This window comes from Palaemon carinicauda, chromosome 7, assembly GCF_036898095.1.
Source record: "Palaemon carinicauda isolate YSFRI2023 chromosome 7, ASM3689809v2, whole genome shotgun sequence".
Taxonomy (NCBI): Eukaryota; Metazoa; Arthropoda; class Malacostraca; order Decapoda; family Palaemonidae; genus Palaemon; species Palaemon carinicauda.
In genome coordinates this window covers 169,062,493-169,081,876 of record NC_090731.1, presented here as the reverse complement: position 1 = coordinate 169,081,876, position 19,384 = coordinate 169,062,493, and the positions used below count along the sequence as shown (strand labels likewise).

General features: G+C 43.5%; 1 protein-coding gene across 4 annotated transcripts in view; it reads right to left on the bottom strand.

Annotated features, from left to right (window-relative positions):
- LOC137644151 (uncharacterized) overlaps positions 1-13,941 on the bottom strand; it is a 37,013-nt gene extending 23,072 nt beyond the window's left edge. For 3 of the 4 annotated variants that reach the window (XR_011045144.1, XR_011045145.1, XM_068377132.1), the window contains exons 1-2: positions 13,793-13,941; positions 3,977-4,150 (exon numbers count right to left, since the gene is read on the bottom strand). Coding sequence is in view for 2 of the 4 variants with exons in the window: in XM_068377132.1 (XP_068233233.1) it covers positions 3,977-4,143 (167 nt within the window). In the remaining 2 variants the exon portion in view is untranslated. Of the gene's footprint in view, positions 1-3,976; positions 4,151-4,430; positions 4,592-13,792 lie in introns of those variants that run through there. The other variant, XM_068377133.1, reaches the window with a different exon arrangement.
- Between the last annotated feature and the right edge of the window lie 5,443 nt (positions 13,942-19,384).

The following is a 19,384-nucleotide window of genomic DNA, read 5'->3' as shown; positions in this document are numbered from 1 at the left end:
TGTACCATTTGACACTTGTTCCCGGTAATGACGCTAGCAATGCCTTGGGACTTTGTCCTTTGGTCTGAGACATGATTAATAATAGAGGTCTTCCACAACTCGAACAGCTAGTCAAATGCGAATGCAGGACTCTCGCCTATGCTGCCCTTGAGTCAGACTTCTCCAAAGTCGGAAGGAAACAGTATCAGGAGTAACAAGCTTCTACGAAATACAGTATCCTATGGATACACGCGTTCGCAAGCAATAAGTTTCCTAACAAGCGCTGTTGAATCAATATTCATGACTGGATTAGAACGCTGATAGCCAGACTTGGTCAGCGATCAGCTCGCATTTTAACAACTCGAGTGTGCTTAAAAAGTGAGCACGCTCGCCCCTGTGGAGGAGACATTATAATACTGTACCCAAGAGTTTGCATAGAAAAAATTAATCTTTATAATTATTAAAAAACATTTCACATTTCCTGTAAATACAGTACTGTATACCTCACCTCAACAACCTTGGGATTATTTCATTACCCTTTCTTTTGTTTCAGATTTGACCTATGTCCTACCCCTGGGTAGGGTGCATTATGTTATGGACAGGCATAGCCAATAGAGGGAATTAGTGTGACCTCAATTTTAGATATAGCGTAGTGTAAGGGATGGTAAATAGTAAACAACTTGACCGTAACTTTGAAAATTGATGGTTAAATAAAAAAATACAGTAAAGTATATTTTCTATTATAGTTATACTACCATGGACAATAACCACTTTCAAATATCTATTCACTGCACTTAATGTCGGTACTTTCCAGAAACTTTTACATTTCTTCATGAATGGTATTCTAAAAATGGCACAATTTTAAACTCCATCACAGGAAATTTGCTTTAAACAAAAAACCGTTTATTTTTTATAAGTTTTGCTATTCCCTTTAATAATCCAACTCATTCCTCAGCATTAAGGTAGTGGAGCTCATGTGAGAAAGGTCATATTTTTTTTTTATTTAAAGTACGTAGTCCTCAACTTACACAACATTCAGACATACAAACAGAAATCCAACTGAAATCCTGAATCTGATATTTTATCCAAAGCTCATAGTAAAATACTATAAAAAAAATATAAAATTTAATGCAGTAAGCAAGATGACATTTGCAATCAATATGAAACGGGACTATTTGTCGACCTTTGCTCCTGAAAATTGAAGGTATGAGAGTTAGAAGTCTACTCTAGGGCAAAATGTAACAAAATTTGACTTGCAAACAGCTTCTTGGAACCTATTAAGTTTGTAAGCTGAGGACTTTCTGTACTGTGAATGTGTCCATACAGAAATATCACACTTGAAGATCTTGCTAGTAAGGTCCCCTTGCCTAAAACAAGGGATGGTTCCCATCACTATTCGTAAATCCTAAGGCTAACTACTTAACCCTTTTACCCCCAGGCCATTTGGAAATTTCCAACCCTTAACCCCCAAGGGGTTAATTTCTTCCCAGCACATTTTGCAGCATATTTTTAAAAAATTGCTCTAACAGCCTTAATTTTTGTCATAGAGAGGTCAGGTTGGTCTCATTCTCTTGGAAAATGCCTGAATTTTCTTAAAAAATTATCAAAAATATGAAAAAAAAAAAAATTTTATAGCATTTTTTTGCGAGGACTTACCGGTAGGTCCATGGGGGTAAAGGTATGGCTTTTGTGAAACGTACCAGTACGTCCTTTGGGGATAAAAGGGTTAAATGTTTGGCAGCGGCATGAATCAGCATTCTGATAGTTAGTCTGCGTTCTATACCTGGCCGCCGCCCACTAGCCATTAGAAAATACTTAGTGCTAAAATCTCTCAAAGCACACAGCTAGTGCTCAAGGTGGACTCAGGACTCTCACCAGAGCGCAAGCTATCAACTGAGAGCTTGCTCTCACCTGAGGATGCTAGCTCTTCTGAGCGTGCATGTCTTTCTTCAAACATGCTGGCATAGACACGCACTCACACCTGAACATGGCGATTTTGCAGATTGTACTAGGAACAACAATGGTAAATTCTGCCCTACAAATTTGCATCAAAGCATTTTCCCAGTTGTAGCCAAGGATAACCTGGCTCATAATACCACATCACAGATAGCAAGCTGATCTTTCGATATAACTTATTTCAATATTTCAGTTTCCTTTAGTACGGACACCTGGGTAGGACCAAGGATGTCTACAAATTAACTCACAGAAGGCAGGAACATGCCGCAGTGAACCTATCCTTCCTCAGTCATATAAGTTTTTACCAACTATAGGCTAAAAATCTTTTCCCCCCAAGCTCTGGTAAAATATGTAAAACCAGTGGTAATACGTTCATTTGATGAGGAGAAACAGCATGAAAAGGCATAAATGGCTGCAGTAAATGACATCCTATATGTGGATTGTGAAACAGAAAAACCAACTCCAGCAATGTGGTCTTTCTACCAAGTTGCTCAATCAGATACAGTTGGACAACTAGAAAAATACATTGAAGACCTCCTGCCCCTTTCCCCTTTTCCACTCCAAAAAAAATGATTCAACAAGGAATGGAACTTGTGAAAAAGACAACTGAGCACCTCAACCCACACCAAGGCCCTGTGTTGCTAGTGGACCAACCACTCTATGACTCCACTAAAAAGTAGCCGACCTTCTCTGACATTTTCGGGAAGACAAGTTTGTGGTTATGCTAAGTACGCTCCACAATGAAGTAGCTTTACGAGGCACAATGGGAGATCTTCTGCGTGGGTCTGGATGACCTGAAATCCTGAAAATACCTGGGTTAGAGAAGACAGAAAGAACAGCCACAGCATTTCTGAAAGTATCCAATGTAATGAGAATAAGATATGCACATCAAGTTACTGTAATGGTACTTGACAGACTTCTGAAGAGAGCCTACAAAGACAGTGGCACCAAGATGGCTTCTGCGGATTGGCTTGTGGTGGCTTCCCAACAGTCCCAAATTCAAATTCCGGTTACTCGTACACAAGTACTACCAGATCATATTCATATTCATCCCAGGCACATCGGGAGGAAAAGTTAGAACTCTTGGTACCACCCTACAGAACCTTGTGCCTCCCTCTGTTCTTTACTCTCGACCGCCAAAATTATGCCCAGTGGATTACAATCTTTATCCGAGTCCTGGAAAGTCTCCTAGATAGCATCCAGGAAGAGTTTAAGAAGGGACACTGGACAAAAACTTGGAGCACTCACAATATCTCATCCTTAGCCATCAATCCAACAAAAGGGTGAAAGAATTGGCGGCACTAGTGTTCTCACAGAAAACCGTCCCATGCTGTTAACACTGGACGATGACCAGCTCAGAAATCAACCCCGTCATCGACAAGTTTTCCGATACACATGATAACGATGATGATGAACTCCATCATAAGGAAGGATATGCCATCTCAGCGCAGATTTCAATGCCATACTAAAGACATGATGGAGGTGTTGCTGAGTAATGGGAATCCTTTTAAGACGCACAATGGAGACCTGGTTACTTTAGTCAATAAGGTATGCGAGTCTGCGGCTGCTGACGTACCTGTCTGTAAAATCAACTCTATGGGACAACAGCAGTACAACAACTTCAGACAGTGTGTGCTCAACTCAAATGAGACACCTCTGACTGCACGGATCAAGCGAAACACCACACTGTTGTTCTATGAGAAGATACACAAAAGAAATTTGCATTTAAGCTGAAAGTGCAGGTCATCAGACATCATACAAAGCTTTATGGGTAAGCTTTTCTTGTACTAGACAGCCATGGGGGGGGGGGGGGGGGGATTTGGAGGAGTTTTTTCATCATGAATCTTGCCCATACTCATCTGCATTGTCATTTGAAGGGCTCCTCAATTTCTGTACCAAGTCAAATTTTAACAGCCTAGTTCCAGCTCCAATGAAATACTGGCATTTGTATTTGTGTACGAACAAGAATATATTTGATTGATACCCTATAGAGAATGTTGCAAGATAAAAAAAAAATCATAAAAAATATAAAAAAACTTACGGTGATGAATCCAGGCAAAAGAGATGCTTCTGTGGAAGAAAAATCTCCGTTCTCCTGTTTTGCAGTGGCGTAGCAATTATTCTTTCCTTGGCACTCACTGGTCCAAAAAATATTTCATCTTCACTGTCGCTATCCAGCGCCTCCATTGCGCAACTGTGAGCTGCCATTCTAAATCTAGAAAAAAATAAGTACAATATATAGGAGTGTAATGCCCATTATATCCTTAGCCACAAACAGCAATGTTTATTTCCCAACTCTTTTAACATATACAACATTTGAATAGAAATCACATTAAAATTAATTATGTAAATACCCTAATAATTATGTGATATATGCCTCCTACCATCAGCTTTACAAAGATGAATATATTTTATCATTATTATTATCATTATTATTACTTGCTAAGCTAAAATCACAAATTTTAAGTAATTTGTATTTTTCCTAACATACTTACCGAGAACTACTTTCTTAGGAGGTACCTGGAATATCCTCTCAACCGACCAGAGTTTTGTGTAGTCTACCCTACTTCCGTTTTCTATGGGGACTAACCCAGTCGTAAGGAGAACGTGCCCTGAGGCTAGTCCCGAGCCAGGTCGGTGTTAGCTTGGGTCTTGCTCCTCAGTAAGTTCCTGGATGGTACAAAATGTCTTAAGGGTCAGTAAGGCACTCGGGGAAGGAAGGGAGGGCCATTACCCGAAAGTAGTTCTCGGTAAGTATGTTAGGAAAAATACAAATTACTTAAAATTTGTGATTTGTTCCAACACAGAGACTTACCTCGAACTACTTTCTTAGGAGACTTACACTTTAGGAGGTGGGAGTGTCTTCCTGAACTCTAGACCAAGCTAACCGGGCATCCAGGAACCTAGGTGGGAACTAGGTTCTAACATATCTGGAAAACGAAACATAGGGAAAACTAAACAAAGAGCTCATGTTAGTGTCTAAGTACTTACCCTTTAAAAAATTCCATGATGCTGAGTCCTGTGGCGAAGTTGTGAAGACGTGTCTTTTGCGGGTTGTATCTGGGGCTATCTCCGAGTAGGGAAAGGAAAAGGGACAAGGGTGAAAGGGAACGAACCTGTGTCTCTTGGTTTTGCTATCCACGATTGTACCTGGGGCTTCACCGTTAAATCGCTTGGAGCGCGACGATGACTGTCCCAATAGAGAAACCGTCTAAAGATTTCCTCAAGCAATCCTTGAGGTAATGCGCTGTGAAGGTCGACTGGTTCGACCAGGTGCCTGCTCTAAGGATCTGGCCCACCGCCATGTTCCTCTCAAAAGCCAGAGATGTACTTAGACCCCTAATGTCATGGGGCCTGGGATTACTTGTCAGGGGAAGACCCGCTTTGCTATAGGCCCTGACAATCACCTGTCTCAGCCAAAAGGAGATGGTATTCTTAGATACCTGCTTCTTCGTTGCACCCGTAGAGACAAAAAGATTTTTGATACCAGGGCGGAGGTGAGCCGTCCTATCAAGGTATTTCCTCACGGCTCGGACGGGGCACAACTTCAAATCTTCTGGATTCCCTGTCCGAGGAATAGCCGGCATTGAGAAGCCCTCGAACTTAGGGTCCCAGACCGCTGGATTCTGTGTTTTCGCTACAAAAGAAGGGACGAACTTAAAGGAGAGCTCCCGCCACCCCTTCGAATGAGAGATTTCGTAGGAAAACCCATGGATTTCTCCTACTCTCTTAGCTGAGGCCAAGGCCAACAAAAAGACCGTCTTGAGAGTGAGATCCCTGTCCACTATGTCCTTCAGGGGTTTGAACGGTGGTTCACTTAGCATTTTTAATACTCTTGCCACGTCCCACTGCGGTACCCTGGAGGCTTGCAAAGGGCATGCTTGTTCGAAGCTCCCGATGAGCATAGAGATGTGCCTAGACTAGCCCAGATCAATGCCCTTCAGAAGGAAAACTTGGCCCAAGGCTGCACGGACTCCTTTGATGGCCGGTATTGACATGCCCACCCCGTCTCTGAGATGCACGAGGAAATCCGCAATACTGTATCCGGAACCGAGGCTTTTAGAGGCTTGATGTTCTTTGATGCACACCCTTTCGTCCATTTTGCCTGGTAGACCGCTGCTGAAGATCGTCTCAGATAACGCGACATCTTTTCCGCTGTACCTGCCGAATATCCTTCCTTCCTCAGGAGTCGCTCGATAGTCTCCAAGCGTGAAGGCGAAGAGACCGAGGATTGTCGTGGAACCTTTGGAAGTGTGGTTGCCGTAGTAGGTCCGGTCTGTCGGGCAGAGGCCACGGGGGAAGACATGCCAGATCTCTTTGATCCGCGAACCACTCTCTCTCCGGCCACCAGGGCGCTACCAAAGTCATCCTTAAGTTTCGAGCTGCCCATACTCTGTTGAGCACTTGCCTGATCAATGCGAAGGGGGGAAAAGCGTACACGTCGAGGTTGTCCCATTTGTGTTGAAAAGCATCCTCCAACGCCGCTTTTGGGTATGGGACAGGAGAACAAAATACGGGGAGCTGTGCGTTCAGTCTGGTTGCAAAGAGATCCATCACCGGCGAGCCCCATTTTTGAATGATGAGCCTGGCCACTCCTGGGAGAAGAGACCACTCGGTACCCACTACTTGGCCCATCCTGCTGAGCCCGTCGGCTAGGACATTCCTCTTGCCTGGAATGAACCTTGCTGAAATCACAATCTGTTCTGACTCGGCCCAATCCAGGATCTCCAACGCGAGATCGCACAACTCCTTCGATTTTAGACCTCCACGTTTCTTTATATACGCTACTACAGTGGCGTTGTCGCACATCAACGCCACTGTGTTTCCCCTCAGAAGATCTACGAACTGTAGGCACGCTTCTCGGACTGCCTTCATCTCTAGGACGTTGATGTGTTGATCTTTCTCTTCGTCCGTCCAAGCTCCTCTCGCTGACTCGTTGAGATGTGCTCCCCACCCCTCTTTGGAGGCGTCTGTGAAGAGAAGCATCTCGGGGGGCTCGGTTGCGAAGGGCATCCCCTTGAGGGTATTCGGCCGACATAGCCACCACTCTAGGGAGTGTTTTGCCTCCGGAAGGACAGGAATTAACTTGTAGGGCGAGTCCACTTGGCTCCAGAGCCTCTTCAGGTTCCATTGGACGCTCCTGAGTCTGAGCCTCCCTTGGGGAACCAGTTTCTCTAATGACACTAGGTGACCTATTAACCTCTGCCAGTCCTTGGCTCTCCTGGGCTGTGCCGAAAGGAAAGGCTGGAGGATCTGTTCTAGGTTGTTCAACCGTTCTTCCGACGGAAAGGCTCTCACTAGGCGGGAGTCCAGCACCATCCCCAAGTAAGTCATCCTGGTGGAGGGAGACAGATTCGATTTCTCCAGGTTGATCGTGATACCCAGAACTTTGCAGAATTGTATTAGTTTTACACCCTGCTCCTTCAAAACTTCCTCTGAGGAGGAAAGGAGTAACCAGTCGTCCAGGTATCGAATGAGGCGAATACCCCGCTCGTGAGCCCACACAGAGACTGTCGTGAAGACTCTCGTGAATACCTGGGGAGCTGTTGACAATCCGAAGCAGAGGGTCTTGAACTGCAGGATCTGGGAACCCCACTTCACCCGGAGAAACTTCCTGCTTGAGGGGTGGATTGGGATTTGAAAATATGCGTCCTTGAGGTCTATGGACATCATGAAGTCCCCTTCCCTCAAGGACTGCAAGACCAACTTCGGGGTGTCCATTTTGAAGTCGGTCTTGCACACAAACTTGTTGAGGGCTGACAGGTCTATCACCGGTCTCCAACCCCCCGTCGCTTTCTCCACCAGAAAGGAGACGACTGTAGAAGCCTGGGCCCGGATGTAGGACAACTTCCACCGCACCTTTTTCCAACATCGCGGATACTTCCTCCTGAAGGCTCGCCCTCTTCAAGGGGTCCTTGGGTGCTAGCCACTCCGCCAGGCTGGCTGGAATCAGAGGCGGAGGTTGTTGGGAATGGTAGTCTGTACCCTTCCTTCAGTACGGATACTGTCCAGGGTTCCGCACCGTGGGCCTTCTATGCATGCCAAAAATGTCTGAAGCATCCCCCAACCTGAGGCTTGGGCAGAAGTAGGGGGCCTCCCACTCTATATCCTTCTGGAGGAACGGCCTGAACGCCCTCTCCTGGACGCTGAGTAGGCCGTCCTAAAAGAGGCAGACGCCGCTGGAGCTCCTCTACGGGGGGGCTGCGGTGGTTGAGCCCAAGAGGTAGATGGAGCGTCTCTCCTCGTCTGGCTAGAAGAGGCTCGAGAAGTGGAGGGTCCATCTGACGTTGTCCTCCTGTAAGTGGGTCTCCTCATGGAGTGAGGTCTAGGTCCACTCACTTCCTTCCTTTTCATGACCTTCTCCATTTGTTTCAAAGGAAACAGAGACTCACCCCACACAGACAGGCTCCTCAAAGCCCTTGCTTCTCTGTCAGGGATTTTCCGGGACAGCTTGGCTAGGACCGTATCCCTTCTCCTAAGAACCCAGTTGGCTGACAGGGCAAGAGACTGGAATGTCAGGAATTTTAAAGTCTTTCTTCCAGAGATGATGAGTTCCTTCAGGAGGGCCTGATTCGTAGGGTCTGTCAAGTCGTAGGTGGCTTGGACACCTACCAGAGTGGAGGCCCACCAGTCCAACCAGGAGGCGATGTGGACTAAGTCCTTGGACATCTCCTCCATCATCGTAGCCTCCGACTATGGGCAACAAATCGGGGCTGACGCAGCTCTGTCCTCCGGGGCACCTTGACCCAACACTTCAAGGGAGGTCTCCATTTTGCAGGCTCCCGGTTGCTGCCCCTCCGGCACATAAAACCTGCTCTGGGACCTTAGTCCTTGGAGTAATTGTGAGGAACTCTGGGATTTGGAGGCTTCGGCATTGCCCGCCACAACCTTGTCCACATGCGTGCACCCCAGGACCAAGTCCCTGGCCACAGGCAGCGCTAAGGAGGGTTTCTGCTGCATGGGGGCCTCCATCAGACGATTGAGGCAGGAACGCCAGGCATCTTCGTTGGAGGGAACAGGCTCCTCGATCCTGTGATGCCTCCGTATGAGACCTATCACCCTCGGGGAACCTTAACCATCGCCAACAACTCCCTCCGTCTGAAGCTGAGGCGATGGTCCGACGGGCACCCCCGTCTGTCGCTGGGGTTCTGACCCAACGAGCACTTCCCCGTGGTGGTAATGGTCTGTGCCGACGGGTACCTCCACGCTAGACCTGGGTCTTGGGACGGGTATCGCCGTGTCGGCGAGGACTTCCGTCCGTAATATGTCTTTGGACAAAGAGGGTGAGACTTCTGTGGGCTTGCCCGACGGAGGAGCCGTCCCTGCGAGTCCATTGGTCGAGTCAACTGTGCTGACCCGACGAGGCCGCCCGCCCGAAAACGCGACTCCCCCGGCTGTGCAGGTTGAGTCGGAAGTTTCGCGGTCTTACGCTTACCTGAAGAGGTCTTTTCGCTCTGGTCCTTACGAGGGTCAAACATATGCGACTTGGAGAACACGGGAAAGCGTTAAGTCCTCGACCCTCCTGCGGGGGACGAAGACCCATTCTCCTTTGGGGGACCTACTCCTCCTGTACTTCATCCTCTGGGACCTGGAACGTCTTCTGCTAAACCTCGACCTCGAACGGGAGCGCCTGCTCCTGGATCTCTCCCTCCTCCGACGGCGCCTCCTCCTCGCTTCTCCCTCCGAAGAGAACGATAAGCCGGCTGCCGAAGTCTCCGACGATTCTGCATAACCCGACCGACGGGCAGGCGTATGGGTAACGGAGGCCTTCATGAACTGTTGAGTCCCGGAGGTCGAAGGTTGCAAAAACATGTCAGGAACCGCCGACAGGGGGGCTGGAAGGGAGGTCGGCCGCACCACGCTGGGGAACCAGGAATCCAGGCCATCTTCCATCCTCAACGGGGACCTACCTGGAGTTTTCGGGAGCTTCCATCCGAAGGGCTCCGCTACCGTCGAGTCTAACTTATCCTGGGTGCCATCAGCTGCCGAGGTACATGAAACGCAGGCCCATGAAGCGGGCGAGGAGACAGGGACATTATTACTCCACATGGGGTCATCGGAGGAGACGTGCCCCCCAAGCACAAGGGCAGAGTCTCCAAGACCCCCAGTAAAAGCACTTTCAGGCCCCCCACTTGCCTGCGAAGATTCAACAACCCCCACATCACGAAGATTAGACTCTTGGGGAAGAGCAATCGGCACCTTCCCCGCAACGGACTTACCTCGTCCCCTACTCTGGGTAGGGGAAGGAACAGAAACATCGTCAGATCTCCCACCGGGCGACGTCAAGGGCGAAGAGATGCTCGCCTTCCTGGGGGATCGTTTAGTGGACTTCTTCTTCTTCGTACTAAAACGAACCCACTGGATCTCACTTCAAGACACACACTCCGGGCACGTATCCGCCGGGGAACACACTTTACCCCTACAGGAAGAGCAAAGGGAATGCGGGTCAACCTCTGGCTTGGATAAGAACGCTCCACACAACTTCCCGGCTCTAGGCCCAGGACAACGGCGGGTCTGCTCCATCACAACACAATACAGCAAGACACAGGAACGCAGGGAAAGGATAAGGAATACACTTGGGAAAGCACAAGGGAATTACGCGAACACGCGAGAACACATGGGAAAGCACAGAGATACCACGCGGGAACCACGTGGAACACACGAGTCGGGGACACAAAGGGTCGCACAGAGAATGGAGAGCGACGGGATGGTATCACGACACGACCAGAGAACTTACTGAGGAGTGAGACCCAAGCTAACACCGACCTGGCACGGGACTAGCCTCAGGGCACGTTCTCCTTACGACTGGGTTAGTCCCCATAGAAAACGAAGTAGGGTAGACTACACAAAACTCTGGTCGGTTGAGAAGAGATTCCAGGTACCTCCTAAGAAAGTAGTTCGAGGTAAGTCTCTGTGTTGGAACAAACCTTAATTGGAAAAGCAGGATGCTATAGCCCCAAGGGCTCCAACAAGGAAAGTAGCCCAGTGAGGAAAGGAAACAGGGAAAAATAAAATATTTTAAGAACAGCTATTGATATATATATATATATATATATATATATATATATATATATATATATATATATATACACACACAAAATAACAATTTTCCCGGATAGTCCTGAAAATTGCTGCAGATTACCTTTTTACCTATTGTTTACCTATTGTCGCAAAGGAAATAGGTTAGGCATACATAGGGTCAGGTTAGGTTAGGTGTGTAGATATTTGGGTCATAAAATTTCTATCTGTCAAAATACTCTACCACATGGTTAACACGTAGCGCAGCATGAAACGCTTACCAAAAGATAGGAGCGAGGTGATATACAATTCAAGTGGAGCGAGCCACAGCCGAGTAATGACCAGCAAGTGAATAATTGGTGTCAGTTTGACGGACTAACATATGCATAAATATAATTAATTAACCCTCAGAAGATCCAATACATTTCGTGAGTCATGCGTTCTTGTACCCTTATAGATAATCTATTCGTGCAATTTTCTGTTACTTTCGATCTTCATTCCTTCATTGTTACAGAAAATCTATTAGTGCAATTTTCTGTTTCTTTCGATCTTCATTCCTTCATTGTTACAGAAAATCTATTCGTGCAATTTTCTGTTCCTTTCGATCTTCATTCCTTCATTGTTACAGAAAATCTATTCGTGCAATTTTCTGTTCCTTTCGATCTTCATTCCTTCATTGTTACAGAAAATCTATTCGTGCAATTTTCTGTTCCTTTCGATCTTCATTCCTTCATTGTTACACAAAAAAAATTCAGCATAAATAGGTTGACACTATGTCATTACTCGATTCTGTCACGACCAGGATCACCAGATGGTTAAGTGCTGGTAATGAAAAATAAAGTTAGGAAAGATTCCCATTTTCTATGTGAGCGGCAGGCCCGATGACCCAACGATCTGCACATGTACCAATGCATTTTCTGGCTTCTGACCCTTCAGTTTCAGGTAGATAGGATTATCTAGAAGGACTGTTCACTCCTTTTTAGGTCAAGACCCGTCCTATTTGGATAATTTAGGTTATAATGCATTTATCTCATTGGTCTTGCTAAATTTTGATGTTTAAAATGTAGTTTTAGGGTTAGTTATGGATGACACAAATAATATGTTTATTTTCTACAAGTTATACCATTAATGCATATATATCCTTTAAGGCTGGTGTAATGCGAGCACTATAGGGTTTCCCCATCCTAGAATTTCCAAATTCCTCGAAGGTAATCATAATTAAATAATGGTAGTTGGGGTAAACAAAACCAAATGGTTTACTACAATAATTAACATTAAAAATTTAAAAAACATATGCGAACTAGTTGGAAATAATCATATAATCAACGAACTTGGTGAGATATTAAAAAAAAAAAAAAAACATTAAAAATGTCAAAAATTCGATGTTAGAAATGATTAAATATCTACCGGAAGCCTTATTCAAATATGACTACAGTACCTTAGCCCAGGTCACAGTAAAGAAAAAAAAAATGGCACTTGCATAGGGTATTATTATTACTTGCTAAGCTACAACACTAGCTGGAGAAGCAAGATGCTATAAGCCCAGGTGCTTCAACAGGGAAAATAGCTCAGCGAGGAGAGGAAACGGGCATTTTTCTATACGACAAAGTTGGTTCTTACTAGGAAAGATCTCCCTGACCGTAAGTACAGTAATACTGAAGTGTGCCCGAGTGTACCCTCAAGCAAGAGAACTCTAACCCAAGACAGTGGAAGACCATGGTACAGAGGCTATGGCACTACATAAGACTAGAGAACAATGGTTTGATTTTGAAGTACCTATATAATCTACATTATACTCTAATTATTATTTGTGAGCTCATAAAGGTAACTTCAATGGAACCTAAGTTGCGATAGCTACATAATTAATATCAATATTGTTATTATTAATATTATTACTATTTTAATGCTGTTACTGTTCTTGAAATATTTCATTTTAATTGTTTGTTACTACTCTTGTAGTTTATTTATTTCCTTTCCTCACTGGGCTATTTTTCATTGTTGAAGCCCTTGGGCTTATAGCATCCTGCTTTTCCAACTAGGGTTGTAGCTTAGCTACAAATACTACTACTAATAATAATATTAAGCTACAACCCTAGTTGGAAAACCAAGATGCAAAAACGCCAAAGGCTTCAACGGGGAAAAATAGCCCAGTGAGGAAATAAAATAAGGAAATAAACAAAATGAGAAATAACGAAACAATCAAAATAACATATTCTAAGAACATTAACATTAGGTAACAGGTAAAGTTTTACTGTATTACAGATTCAACTAAAATATATCTTCTCTAAGGTTTAACCAGTACTAATATTTCCTTAAATACATTTATTAAATGCCGCATAAAGATATTGCTAGTGATAGATTTATTGATAAATGTGATTAGGGTATTACAGATCAAATACTATACGTTTTAAGAAGAAAAATGAAGGTAAATCCTACATTAAAGGGGACATTAAAATAATACCCAACATTAAGAAAGAGTTCATAAAAAAAAAAAAAACTAGAAAGAGACGTATTAAGTTTGTTGAACATGAAAAACATTCGCTTTTGAACTTTCAAAAGGCATTTAGAGACAACAGAAAGAACAAATATCACTGAAAGATATCTCAAAATAATATAAAGTCTTCTATATTACTGAATTGATCTCCTGTCGTAGTTATCATAACGATTTTAATTTGAATTTGTATCAAAACATGACAATGAAATCCTGCATAAACAGGTTGGCATCATTGAGTAACGTTCAAAACAAATGCCAACAGCTCAACTTATTCAGTGAATAAAACTAAATCTAATTAACTTCACGCCATTACAAATAACCAGGACAGGTGTCCGGAACACTCACCAAGTGATGGAGTAGATTTATTACACTGTAATAGTTAAATAACTTTCAAACTGTTAATTCCAACGTCAACCGATCTTGTTGTGTCTCAGCTGTTTCTTCCCCAAGTCGAAATCGCCGCGGTGGGTTCGTTCGTTTCGTTATTTTTGCTTAAACGGATATTATAATTTCTAAAATTATATTTGTTTGAAGCAACAGTACATTTCTTATACGGAAATTTATATTAATAAAACATTACTTTAGTGGAAATATATGGTTTGTGTTTAGTGGCTGATTAATGAAGTTGTCGTTGCGGTGGGTTCGTTCGCTGCGTTACTTTTGCTTAAACGGATATTCTAATTTCTAAAAATTATATTTGTTTGAAGCGACAGTATATTTTCTATATGGAAATCTCTATAAATAAAATACTACTTTAGTGGAAATAAATGTTTTCTTTTTATATATAATTAGTTATTTGCTGATTTATTAAAGTGAAGTTGTTAAAATTACCATCCCGCGGTTCATTGTTATATTTTTCCTCAAAATTTTAATTTCTTAAAATTACATTTGCTAGAAGCGACAATACATTTTATATAATAAATAAAACATTATTTTAGCCGAAATAAACATTTTATGTTTATAAATAATTAGTTTTAGTTGCTGATTAATACAAGGGGAGTTGTCAAAATTGCCGCCCCGCGGTCGATTCATTCATTGTCGTACTTTTCTGCAAAATTTTAATTTCCTAAACTTACATTTGCTTCAAGCGATAATACACTCGCTATAGGAAAATTTTAAGAAATTAAAATTTATTCTATTGAAAATAAATGTTTTATGTTTATATATCATTAGTGTTGCTGGTCAAATGAAGTTGCTAGTCAAACTTATTTGATGGGACAGCGATACATCGTCGATTTAAGTTTAACATATTTGTTATCTTTAAAACTATATTTATTTCTTGGTTTTCCAAAATTTACTTAAAAATTTTTCATCTAGTTCGTTTTCACTGTGATTTGAAAACGAGGAATTGATCAATTACCTTTTTGGGCTCAAGCCATGTCGTCCTGATGGAAGGTTCCTAATAGTAGCTTTCAAGGGATATATGTACTACAGTGATATTACCAGAGAATTTACCTTTAGGTCTCCAGAATTCTAACTCCTCCCGCGAATATCCTTAACATTCTCTTAAGGATATTGCATGAATCAGGGGACGTATATCATGATACGACACATAGCGATCTTCACCCCGAATAGCGCTTTCGCTTCGAGGGGGAATAGTGGCAATTTTGGAAGGGGAGCCGTTATCAAGGTTACCCTACTTACAGTCAGCCGTCCCCTCTCCTCCTACCTAGGATTCAAGTTACAGAGGATAACATATGTCCTAGGAAAGATACTTATCAGACTAAACACAGTCATAAGTATCTTCACGGAATCGGCGGACACAGTCACACAATAACCATGCCTAGAAATGGTCCAGGTAACAAAGTACCTGGACGAAAGGCTGGTGCGGGCAGCACCCGAAGTGGCTGGTCTACGAGCATCCAAGGAGGTGATGCGGTTCCTGGAACATCGGGGATGCAAAATCAGCTTCAAAAACTCTCGATTCTCTCCAGCTCAAAGGCTTCAATGGTTAAAAAACCATCAAAACCTGAGGTCACACTGGCTCTCCTTTCCCTTAGGGATGTAAAAGGAGATCGCGGGGTTGGCCAAGAGACTATGGTAATCACTCAGGATTCCAAGACGCTAACAGGAAAGAGTTCTGAACTCTCCAGTTCGCAATAGTGACAGACCCAGTGCTAAGAGCACAGCTGAAAGATAAGTTAAGAGTCTGGAGAAGATACGCATCAAATGCTCGAAGAGATCTAAAATGACCAATATCGGTCTTTCCTTGATCGCTTCCCAAACAATGGTCAAAGGCTAAATGCCTATTGAGGACCGTGCCCTTGCAACTACCTCGAATATTGAAGATCATCCGCATGGCTGCCAAGTCAGAAGAATGGGGTGTTCACTCCCATCAGAGGGAAATCCAAGGGACTTGGTTATTTCTATTCAAGGCCATGGTAGTCCTGTCGTAGTTGGGGAAACTCTCTCCACACAGATCAGACCTCCTCAGGCTGATCTGGGGCATCGAAGCGATAATGAGACGTCGGAACCGACAAGGCTTGAGAGCGTCTCATATAGTTTAGGTGATGCTAGCCATCCCTTGCCTAAAAGGATGGCACCTATCAGCAGTTCATGTACAATCGATCCGCAATGTGACAGTGGATGCTCTACTCAGGCTCAAGCCAATAGAGTTAGAATGGTCCACAGACGCAGACCTATTCTCTCCCAGATGGGAACAAGTCCCCGAGCTGCAGTTCGACCTCTTCGTGATGAGCGTCATCAAGAAACTACCTCGATATGTAGCCCCATACGAAGGATCCTCTAGAGGAGATAACAGACACCATGTCTCTAGTATGGAAGGGATAGACTCAGGAATTCCTGTTCATTCCATCCAATCTCCTGCTGAAGGTCCTCAACATGCTGAGATCCTTCCAGGGAGGGATAGCTCTGGTGGCTCCCAAATAGCCCAAGAGCAACTAGGTTCCTCTAGCGAAGGAACTGAGGCTGGGACTGGCCCTAGTACTGAACCCAGCACTATCTCAGAGGGTTCAGAAGTTAATTGCCTTGGATTTATCAGAGACCCCAAACCCTTCATTTCATGATTTTCTTGCCATAGCGGTTAGGAAAAGATTTGGGATCTCAGAAGGCAATATAGAATTCTTAGAAGAATACAAGTCTAAGTCAACTAGAAGACAATATGAGTCATCTTGGAAAAAGTGGGTTGCTTTTGTAAAAGCAAAAGGACCGAAAGAAATTTCAAGGAACTTCTGTCTGTCCTTTGTCCATCTTCATAATCAAGGTCTGGCAGCCAACACGATAACTACGTGCAAGTCAGCCTTGACTAGTCCTCTTCTATATGCCTTTCAAGTGGATCTGGCGAATGAAATCTTCAATAAGATTCCGAAGGCATGCACAAGGCTTAGGCCTGCAGCACCTCCAAAGCCCATCTCATGGTCTTTGGACAAGGTCCTACATTATGCCTCATCTGTGAACAATGAAGATTGTTCCCTCAAGGATCTAACCCCGAAGGTTATTTTTCTGTTCGCTATAGACTCTGGGGCTAGAGTTAGTGAAATAGTAGCCCTATCTAGAAATGAGGGCCACATTCAGTTCACAGAAGCAGGAGAACTGAATTTCTTTCCTGATCCAACCTTTCTCGCTAAGAACGAGCCCTTGGAGAATCTGCCCTCTGAAGGAAGATGTCTCTCTATGTCCTGTAGAGTGTCTAAAGGTCTATCTTCATAGAACTTCAGACTTCAGGGGAGGACAGCTCTTTAAAGGAGAAACCTCTGGATCAAACTTATCCCTGAAACAACTGAGGGCAAAGCTCACCTACTTTATTCACAGAGCAGATCCTGACAGTACACCCGCTGGTCATGATCCAAGGAAAATTGCTTCATCACTGAACTTTTTTCAGTATATGGACTTTGAGCTTCTTCGCTCATATACTGAATGGAAATCATCCAGAGTGTTCTAAAAACACTATGCTAAGCAGGTCCATGAACTGAAGCATTATGTGGTGGTGGCAGGTAGTGTATTAAAACCTGTCATCTAATACTGCGATGAACAGTTAATTGATTGGGACTATCAATTAAAGGGAAAAGGTGTCAACACTTCTGGTGTGATACTCTTAAGTGAGTGTTATCATGGTGACGCTAAGTCTGTTCAAAATCTCAGGTGTGGAGTTATACAGAACACTTGTGCCATGTGTACGTAGTACACAGTGTTGATAGGATACAACATTTACAGAAAATATAAAGGAAAAATTTACTAACATTTTTCAGTCTTAGAGTGGCGCTCATCGTTTCTTCCCTTTCAAAGGGGGAAAATAATTTCTGTATATGTTGCACATATAATTCCTTTGTCATGTTACATTCGTTTCACTTGTTATTTCATTTAGTCATTTATTAGAAATAAATGTCTATTAGAATGTAATTGCGTCCTAATTCGCCCGGCAACTTGCATATTTAAGATGCCAGAGTTCTTTGACTTACTCATGGAAGTAAACCTCATATCATTGTATGCTTACAAACAATGGATAAAGTGACGCTGATATTGTTCCGACAATATATACAAACCGTGAGACCGGTTGTACACCCGGTGAATACTTATGTTTGTTCATACAATATATGCTAACCTTGAGGCCCCTTTTCTACCGTCTAGTGTGACTCTTCCCTGTAGGGTGCAGGAAGCACTAACATTGTCTATGATTAGTGACAATGATGGATAACGGTAACGTCATTTTGTCTCAAATGGTCCATATGACCATGAAAAAATTGTCCCAAGGTTAAGGCACCGACGAAAATCCACAGATACAGTAATGCTCTGGTAAACTTCCATCAGGATGACATGGCTTGAGCCCAAAAAACGGATTTTGAGCGAAGCGAAAAATCTATTTTTGGGTGAGATAGCCATGTTGTCCTGATGCACCCACCCTCCTTTTCTATAGAAAAGGTCTTTGCAGAATCCCTCCCAAAACTACTATATCTGTAGCACCATGCTCAACGCTACAAGGAATGTCCGCCATCTTGATACTCAATAGTAGTATGGGAAGTAGGGTAACCTTGATAATGGCTCCCCTTCCAAAATTGCTACTCTTCCCCCTCGAAGTATTCGGGGTGAAGATCGCTATGTGTCGTATCAAGATATACGTCCCCTGATTTATGCAATATCCTTAAGAGAATGTTACGGATATTCGCGCCAGGAGTTAGAATTCTGGAGACCTAAAGGTAAATTCTCTGGGAATACCACTGTAGTACATATATCCCTTGGAAGCTACTATTAGGAACCTTCCATCAGGACGACATGGCTTGAGCCCAAAAAGTTTGGTTTCCACAAACTGATGAATTTGAGATCTACAGCCTAACATTGGGGTCTGTGAGGTCGTTCAGAGCCAGGGTGACCAGACATCCTGTATTTGATTAGATTGTCCCATATTTATGACATTTGTCCCATATCATCCCTCCCGGGACATCTTTTGTCCCGTATTTTCAATATTTAAAAAAAAAATACAATATACTAGTGCAATTTTAGTTACAATATCCTCAAAGCTGAAAAACATTCTTAATTGCAAAATTGTTATGCTTTGACATATGTAATTAGCAACTGTGTAACAAAAGCTACAATGAACACACTTTTAAACAAAAGTCATTGAAGGTCCCGGATAATCTGGACACAGGTGAGAAGGACTTTGCCCTGTGTTATCACTACGTGCGTAACTTCACGTAAGCTGTGTCTGACAAATATTGTTCGACTACCTCTCCAATTTAGGTGTCTCTTATTTCAGTTTTCAAAGTTAGGTCATCCACATCACTAGAAATTCTCACTGACAGCATGGGAGTAATGGCACTCCAGTCGTCCCCCCCCCCCCCCACCCCCGGGGTAGGATCCTAGATATCTATTGTGGGGAGGTTCTTCCAGAAAAGTAAATTTCCCACAATTGAAGTGCATTTTTCACAAGACCGTTCCTTAATTTCTACTTGTTCCTTGAGTTTTATGTATATGTTTATATGA